General features: G+C 49.9%; 1 gene segment (V, D, J or C); it reads right to left on the bottom strand.

The window, feature by feature from the left end:
- Positions 1-8,163: 8,163 nt before the first annotated feature.
- Positions 8,164-8,820, bottom strand: LOC133629411 (Ig heavy chain V region C3-like; the record flags this gene model as incomplete). The annotated part of the segment is given in 2 exon segments: positions 8,164-8,498; positions 8,811-8,820. Coding segments are annotated over 2 exon segments (345 nt in total), but the record flags the coding sequence as incomplete, so codon positions are not given.
- Between the last annotated feature and the right edge of the window lie 442 nt (positions 8,821-9,262).

Here is a 9,262-nt window from a genome sequence, read left to right as displayed (position 1 = left end):
AACTCTGAATAATTTAGTGTCAGGAGGTTGGGACGTCCCTTTTTTCTATAGTAAGTGGCAACAGGACAAGGGGTGATGGGATGAAGCTGGAACACAAAAACTTCCACTTGAGTATAAGAAAAATCTATTTTCCTGTGAGGGGAGGGAGCCCTGGCCCAGGCTGCCCAGGGAGGGTGTGGAGGCTCCTTCCTTAGAGCTCTTCAAGACCCACCTGGACATGTTCCTATGTGACCTGATCTAGGTGAACCTGCTTCAACAGGAGGGTTGGACTGGATGATCTCTAAAGGTCCCTTCTAACCCCCACCTTCTGTGATTCTGTGATTCTATGATTAAACTAGTACAGAAATGTTCATAAGGCTCCATTCAATGCTTTTGTATATCATCCTTCTCTCGTCTCAGTGCTGTGTTTCTAATTCTGACATAATAGAAATTCTTAAGGACTTAAATGTCAGCCTGCACAGAAACTTTATTTCCCTTTAAACTGTCAAAGCATGACTTTAATACTTAAATCATCTAACTGCATATGAGAATGTAATAGATAGAAAGCCTACAGTCTAAGTAGCTACTTTAAGGCATTAGGGAGTGTGAGTTACAACTCAGACAAGGTTAGTACATAAAGGACATCTACTTGGCTCCACAGTCAGTTGAGTGCTGTTCCCAAAAACAAGCGCAGCTCTAACAGTTTAAACATGTCAATCAAAAAAGGCTCATTTTGCTATTCCTCCCACATGCATTTCCTTTCCAGGTGCTGTAACATGGTTCTGCCAGAGTCTGCCAGTCCTGTGGTTTCTTTGTTATCTGAGAAGAGGCTTTTCATTTTTTCTCATCTCCAGCATTTTTAAACAGTCAATGTACTAGCAAGCTGCTTCTCTGGCATGATGCACTGGGTAAGACTTTCAGCAGGAGCAAATGTACACAGTGCAACTGTGGTTGATAAAGAGAATTATTTCCAAAAGCATCAACTGAGCCCCATTATTTTGCATTATCTGAAAACACATACACAAATCCCTACAACTGCTTGCTTTTGGGAGGGATTTATGTACATACAGGACTCTTGATGTGAGAAACAAGAGCATCATACCAGCATTTCTGTGAATGTCTGAAATGGCAACACCACTGCTCAGTCTTCCCTCTCCCTGTCTTTTGTTTCCTTCTTGCCACATTCTACTATTCTCTGTGGCATATTTTGCTTCTTTCAACAAACAAGCAAGCAAATATCATCTTCCAATCAACGTAGAGTGATGTTAAAATAATGGAATCTGGCAGTTTTGTCTGGCCCTACACTTGCAACTGAGGATTTGCTGGTTGGGAGGAACAAATCTTTCTCCAGAATGATAACTTTGTATTCCTTTAGCCCTTTGGAATTTGAAATGGACTTAAATTGTTCCAAAGCAGACATTTATTCCCATGCAAGACACCCAACAGACCTGGACAGATATTAGGCAGCACCTAAGGGAGTCCCATGGCTTTCTGGAAGGAGAGCAGGATGTTTTAGATACGTAACATTACATGGGACATTTTTGCAGCACTTTAAGGACATGCAGACCTCTAAAAGCATCGTAACAAGTCTTAAGGTATGCACCTGGACGTTCAGGATAACGAAGATCTACTTAACAAATTCACCTCCTGTCCCATTATTCATACTTCCACAAAAAACCTTGGGGTGACATCCACCTATTCTTTACATCATAAAATTCCAAATAGAGCTGGGAAGAACTAAGGCTTGTTATAATCCCTGCTCATCACATTTGCATTTTCAGAGCCTAGGCAACTTCATAGCCAATTTTCTTTCATTCTAAGCAGTCTTAGACATGAGGCAGCTGTGAAAATTTAAGCCCAAGGATATTTAAGCTCCTTTCTCCTCTGTTTCCATGCCAGTGGAATTATTTACCTGGTGAAACTATGAATGTGGTGTTAGTGTCCCTTATGTTAAAGCTAAACATGAAGAGAAATAACAAAATAACTGCCATGCTCCATTCATCTCCTCTTCAGAGGAGCCTGAGGGGTGACCTCATTAATCTTTACAAATCCATAAAGGCTGGGTGTCAGGAAGATGGAGTCAGGCTCTTCTCAGTAATGTCCAATGATAGGCCAAGGGGCCATGGGTATAAGCTTGAACATAAGAGGTTCCAAAGAAACAGAAGGAATAATTTCTTCACTGTGAGTGTGAGGGAGCACTGGAACAGGCTGCCTAGGTGGGTTGTAGAGTCTGGGAACATTCAAAACCCACCTGGATGAGTTCCTGTGTGTCTACTCTAGGTGGTCCTGCTCTGGCAGGGGAGTTGGACTGGATGATCTATCGAGGTCCTTTCCAACCCTTAAGAATCTGTAGTGTCAAAAACTAACTTCTTATACCAGAGAGCTAAAGATCCATCTGAAAACATCTCTCCACTGTCAACTCATGACTAAGTTGTTCATTCCTGCTCAAAATGATTCAGTGAAAATCCACTGGAGGGTAAGACACTTCACAGGAAATTTGGGCCAAATTGCTATCCAGTTAACACGTTAAGTAATGTGAGCCAGCAATGTGCCCTCGTGGCCAAGAAGGCCAATGGCACCTTGGGATGCATCAAGAAGAGTGTGGGCAGCAGGTCAAGGGAGGTTCTTCTCCCTGTCTACTCTGCCCTGGTGAGGCCTCATCTGGAGTCCTGTGTCCAGCTCTGGGCTCCTCAGTTCAAGAGGGACAGGGAAGTGCTGGAGAGAGGCCAGTGCAGGGCCACCAAGATGATCAGGGGACTGGAGCATCTTTCATATGAGAAAAGGCTGCGGGACCTGGGGCTGTTTAGTCTGGAGCAGAGGAGACTGAGGGTGGATCTCAATAGTTACAAACATCTCAATGGTGGGTATCAGGAGGTTAGGACATCCCTTTTTTCTATAGTAAGTAGCAACAGGACAAGGGGTGATGGGATGAAGCTGAAACACAAACAGTTCCACTTAAATATAAGAAAAATCTCTTTTCCTGTGAGGTGAGGGAGCCCTGGCCCAGGCTGCCCAGGGAGGGTGTGGAGGATCCTTCCTTGGAGACTGGACATGTTCCTGTGTGACCTGATCTAGGTGGTTCCTGCTTCTGCAGGGGTTTTGGACTGGATGATCTCTAAAGGTCCCTTCCAACCCCACCATTCTGTGATTCTATGAAGTAATGCACACCCAGTGCTTGGGGATGATGGAGCAATAGCAATATATAGAGGCAGCCTTCCTTAGCAGGCTCAAGCTGAGGATTCACCTGGAAACCCTGGACAGAGTGATTATTGCAGCAGAAAGTTCTTACAATGAACCCAAACTGTTAGATTCCTTTGTCCTCCTCCACATTAACAACATTTTACAAATAACATAATGACACTTACTTGGCTCAACTGTGAGAGTCGTCCCTCTTCCAAAAATAAGCTTATCTGTCCTCACACTGCTGATACTTACTGCAGTAAATCACTCTTTCCTTGTGGTATTCAAAAATGTTGTAAGAACAGGGGTTGAAAAGCCAGATATTTGTCCTAATCATCCACATGTGCAATCCCATGAGGATTTCCAGATCCACATTTTCTTCCAAAACTGGAAAGGGAAAAACAATAATGAAATAGTTCAATGATTTCAAAGTGAGGACAGAATTTCCAGCTTCTACCTTTCGTCCACCTTTTAGAGACCCTTTGAGCTCTATTCCCAGGATAAACAGAAATATTAAAAGAATGTTGCATTTGCCTCCTTAATCATTTCAGTCACTCAGCTGCTTTTTTCCCCAAAATATGTTGCCTTTTTTCCTCCTCTAGGTTTTTGTACAGGACCCTATGCTGTTTATATCATGGTGGTGACCCAGCCACCACAGTGATAGATTTCATTGCAAAAAACTGTCACTTCCTGCTTCTTTACTACTCAGAATTTGGATTCTAGTCATGTGACTTCTTGAGTGGTTTCTGATGCAATACACCACATAAAGAAATGTGATATCAGTAAACAGTGAAGACACATGAAAATCCAGCACTTTTAGTGCTATCTCAAAGCATTTATGACAATCTGCTTCACCTTGAACCTGGTTTCAGTTCTCAGGAGTTTATCTGAGCTCTTATCTGGGCTCTAAAAGTTGGTGTCTGAGGGTCATTTAGTGCCTTAGAAAGTCTTTATGCTGGTTTGAGACAAGGAAGCAGGCAAAATGATTGTTCATAAACACAGACTTATTGTGCACTGTTTGAGCTCAGGATCCAGAGAGGAGAAGACAATGCAGAAAAGCAGGACTGGAGCCCTGGACTTCAGGAGAGCAGAATCTGGGCTCTCCTGCTTAGAAAAATCCCATAGGTTATGGCCTGGGAAAGAAGAGGGCCCTGGAGCTGCTTGATTCTCAGAGATTAACTCCTCCAAGTTCAAGAATGTTTCATCTTGACGATGCAGCAAATGAAGAAACTTTCAAGAACATCTGTGGACCAGTTGCCCCAATCTTACCAATTTCTAACTACTTTCATTCTAAATTTCCTAACTCTTTCTGGACTCTCCAGTATTTATGGTCTCAAAACCTGTTTTCATGGGAAATGACAAACATCACATTTATGAATTGTTAAAACATTCCTTTGGATTAGCTGACAGTGGTTTGATGGAATCTGCCTTGATGTGCTAAAGCTGCTTATGCACTCAGGTATCTGATTTTTACTATCTCTTGAGTTATTTTTATAAGGGTTTTGGAAGGATTTTCCCAATTACTCCTGCACCTTTTTTTGTTTCTCAGTTTCTTTGCTCTTGTGAGCTAGATTATTTGACCACAGTGTTGGCTATTCTGTGGGCTATTATTTATTTACCTAAGCCCTTGGCTGAGCTTGAAGGGGGAAATATCTAGTTATGACTGACCAAAGCTGGCTTTTTAATTGGATCATGGAGCAGTCTCTGCATCTTCACACCCAGTTCTAAGACACAAAACGAAACAGCATTACTTCATCCTATTCACAAATCAGTGACTCCCCACTAATACAGTGGTTCCCCACTGGATTACTCCGTGTTTATTTGCATTACTGTTGTCATTACTCTTTATTGTGTTTAAGTGTTTTCTCCTCCTTATTCCCTCATTCCTCCCAGGAAAATGTTGAGATGTCTGATGTGATACTTTCAGTCTCTTGAAATGTTGGCAGAAGAAAGAGAACAAGCTCTAAATGCCTCCTGTAACAGACCTGGGTACATCCAGGTGCCTCTCTCACAGCCTTTGCCTGCTGCCAAGTCTTCCCAGAGCAGTGAGAACACACCCAGTTTGTCACTGGGCTCTCAGATGCAACTGAACAGCCTTTTCCCTTTGGGTGGCCACAGAAACACACTTGCCATCACAGCCTCCCACAAGTTGTTGCAGTACCTCTATGCCCCTTGCCAGGAAAGTCAGCTCAGAGAGGTGTAGCAAGTGCCTTGCCTTGAGGCCAGCAACAACCATCCATGATGGATTTAACCCCCCTCTTTCCAGGTCTGCTCTGGCCCTGCCTGTGTTGCAAGCACTCTGCCCTTTTCAGCCCTCTGCTGCTGCAGAAACAGGGTAGTGAAGTGACACCCTGTTTCCATGGGGCACCAGAAACCATGGTGTCTCTTTCCCCAAGATGCTGTTTGCTGATGACTCCATCAGCCTCCCACACAATCACTTCCTTCATCTTGCTCAGAGGCCACCTGGCCAGTGTCTGTCTGCTTCAGTGAGGAGCAATAAACTGTGATCACTCCAAGGAGCAAAGACTGGAGTGATGCTGGTGTATCATCAGACACTGGACTGGTAGGAGAACTAAATGGTTCTCTGTGAACTCAGCAGAAAAAGTTTAGCAGAGAAATAGAGCTGGCACCAGGAAGGAGGCAACACCTTCCCCTCTTCTGTGTCAGACAGGAGCTTTTTCTGATTTTCCCATTCAAAACAGTAAGTGCATCTGAAGGACAAAGCCCTTTCTTTCCCAAGCTGGGATGGTGAGGAATCCACTCTCCTGCCCCTGGAATGGCTCTGAATGAGCACAGCAAGGACAAGGACCTCTCACAGGCAAGTAGGGAACAACTACACTGCCCTCCTGAAACCTGTTTTTTTTAAGATGGGCTGCAGTGCCCCATGAGCAGTTTCCAGCCCCAGTTACACCACCAGCCCACAAGATGAGTGAGCAGCAGGTTGGTGCATCCCCATCCCACCTCTGCAGAGGCTGGTCAGATGTCCAACACTGCTGTGCCCTGCAGGGATGGCAGGAAGGGAGCCAGGGGCAGGTCAGGCTGCAGCAGCCAGCACAGCTCCACAGAGCCCTGCAGAGCACAGGGGCAAGCTCAGTTCCCAGGAAACATCAACCCTTTCACTTACCTGTGATGGGGAACATCACCACACACACGGCAGCACACGTGGCCAGAGCCGCTCGCTCTTGCCTCTCTGCCCGCAGATCAGCTCTGCCCACATCTTCCCTGCCTCAGCTTTGGTCACTGTACTCACCCCAGGCAGTGCTACAGGCTGGGACAGAGAGGCTGGAAAGCTGCTCAGAGGGAAAAGACATGAGTGTTAATTGGCAGCAGCTGAACATGAGCCAGCGGTGTGCCCAGGTGCCCAAAAACGCCAATAGATTCCAGGCTTGGGTCAGAAATAGTGTGGCCAGCAGAACCAGTGATGGAGGTAACGCCTCTGTGAAGAACAGATTTGAGAAGGGAGGTTGTTGGTCAGTTGCAAAACTGCAGCAGCCACAAGGAGGGAGAATGTGAAAACATCTGGGCAGACCCCAAGGTCAGTGGAGAAGGAGGGGAAGGAGGGTGCTTAGGCACTGGAAGAAAGACTCCTCTGTGATATGTGGTGAGGACCATGGTGAGGCAGCTGTGCCCCTGCAGTCCATGAGGTCCTCAGGGAGCAGAGACCCACTGGCAGCCCGTGGAGGAGCCCAGGCCGCAGCGGGTGGATGCCTGCAGGAGGCTGTGACTGTGCTGGAAGCTCATCCTGGAGCGAGCTCCTGGCAAGAGCTGGGAGCCTGTGGGGAGGTGCCCGTGCAGAGCAGGTTTGTATCAGCGCTTGTGAGCCTGGGACGGCCCCGGGCTGGAGCAGTGTGTCCCCGTGGGACTGTTGTGGCGGTGGGTGACCCCCGCTGGGGCAGGGTGTGAGGAGCTGCCCCCATGGCAGGCCCCAGGCTGGAGCAGTCGGTGAGGAGCTGCAGCCCGTGGGAAGGAGCCACGCTGCAGCAGTTGGTGAGGGACTGTCTCCCGTGGGAGGGACCCCACAGTGCAGCAGTGGGAAGCGTGAGGAGGCCTCTCCCTGAGCAGCAGCAGCGGCAAAGTCCATCTGTGATGAACTGACCACAAGCCCCATGGTCTGCGCTGCTGGGGGGAAGGAAGGGGAGTCCTGGCCAGAGGAGGGGTGGGGGAAGGTGTTTTTCAGACGGTTTTATTTCTCATCTCCTTGCTCCTCTTTTGTAATAATCAAACCTTTTTCTCCCCAAGTTGAGTCTGTTTTGCCCGTGACGCTCACTGCTGAGTGAGCTCTCTGTCCTTAACTCACAATGGTTTGTTCTATTTCTCTCTCTTTCCTGTCCCATTTAGGAGGGGGAGTGATTTAATGACTTGGTGGACACTGGTCTAAACTACCACAACTCACCTGGCAGCAAAACCTCTCTGGGCAAAAAGAGATGTACTGTAGGTCCACCCCAAGTTTTCTCTGGAGCAGCACTGCACGCCGTTGCTGCTGGGATTCTGAAGATGGCCCCACAGCTCTCAAGCTGTCCCTTGCTCCTGTTACAGTCTCAGATCTGGGAAAAAAAAGCACAAATTCCCTATTCTGCTCCAAAGCTTCCAAATGACACTGTATTTCCCTCATTTTCTCTACCCAGTCCTCAGGCAGCTAAGTTGTGGGCTAGACTGAGTGAGCCTGAGCCATGCCCAAAACCACAGCAAGGCTATTTACAGACCCCACCAGCTGGGCCATGGCTGGGTGGGAACCAAAGCTAACAGCAAAAACTGTTTACAAAGGCCAAAAGGTTATGGAGTGTGACAGGGGTAAGGATCAGCCTGAGACATGGGGAGATGGCAATCAGAAGGGTCAGGACAGAAAGGGACAAAACCAACTGAAATGACCCTTTCAGAATCAACACTGGAAAACTGATGCTGTAACTACACAACTCTCCGGGGAGCAGCACTGAAAAAGTGTGGGAATAGTCCCCAGTTTTGAGGCCCAGAGTTGGGGCAGTGCCAGGAGGTTTCTGCTAAAACTCATTTACATTTCCCGTCCCTGTGTGTGCGAACAGCACAGAAGTAGCGGGCAGAGTCCTGTGGGCTCAGGGCACTTAGAGACAGAGCTGTCCTAAACCGGGAATTGTCCCGGGACACAGAGGCTCGACCATTCACTGCCGGTGCACGTTGAATCAGTGATGAACTAGGGGAGATAAAGGACACCCACTCCAGCCTGCCTCCGGGTGCCTGACGGTACCATCTTATTGCGTATGTCCCGAAGTCGAAGCCGTGTCCGCGGCAGAAGAGGAGCACGGAGTCCCCGGGCGCTCGCTGCCCTCCGCCGGCCTCCACCAGCCTCAGCTGCGCCCACACGCCTGCGGACGGACGGACGGACGGAGAGCGCGGGCACCGGGCACGGCGCGCCCACGGCCCGAGGACGGGCACCCGCCGCCCCAGCGCCCCCCGCCCGGCCCGGACACAGCCGCAACAGCGGGGCAAGCCCCGCACCCGAACCCTCCCGAACCCTGCTCTTCCCTCTCTCCTTCTCACTTTCCCTCGCCCTCTCCCGGCTTCTCCTTCTCTCTCCACCCGTCCCTCTCCCTGTTCTCCCCCTCCCTGTCCCCCTCCCTCCCGCTGCCGCTGCCCCCGCCCCGGGCTCGCCGCCCTCCCCGCCCGCCGCCTCTCACCTGCCGGCCCCAAGGCCAAGCCCGAGCCCAGCAGCCACGGCCCCGGCCCGGCCGCCATCGGCGGAACAAGGGCCCGGCGGGGCCGCACACGAGCCGAGCGGAGCCGAGCTCGGGCCCGCCGCTGCCCGCCCCGTCGCCTCGGCCCCTCGCCGCCACAGCGCCCGCGCCTCTGCCCGAAGCCCGCACGGCCGCCCCGGCCCGGCCCCCCGGCGACAGGGCCCCTCCGCGCAGGAGAAGGGGCGGCGCCACAGCACCGGCGCGGGCTGGTCCCCTGCTCGGCCCCAGCGCTCCTGCGCACACGCTCAGCCCCTGCCGAACGGTGCTGGCGAGCTTCAGAGCTGCAGGAAACGAGGGGACGGTGCCGCAGATGACCCGACGGCATCAAAAGGCTGCTCCGTTCGATCGGCGCTAAGAGCCGCGGCAGAGATGTGGCGGGGGGAGACGTGCGGGAA

The sequence above is a fragment of the Colius striatus genome, unplaced genomic scaffold (genome assembly GCF_028858725.1).
Source record: "Colius striatus isolate bColStr4 unplaced genomic scaffold, bColStr4.1.hap1 scaffold_43, whole genome shotgun sequence".
Classification (NCBI taxonomy): domain Eukaryota; kingdom Metazoa; phylum Chordata; class Aves; order Coliiformes; family Coliidae; genus Colius; species Colius striatus.
The sequence above is the reverse complement of the archived record's forward strand: the minus strand, read 5'-3'. Positions and strand labels throughout refer to the sequence as shown.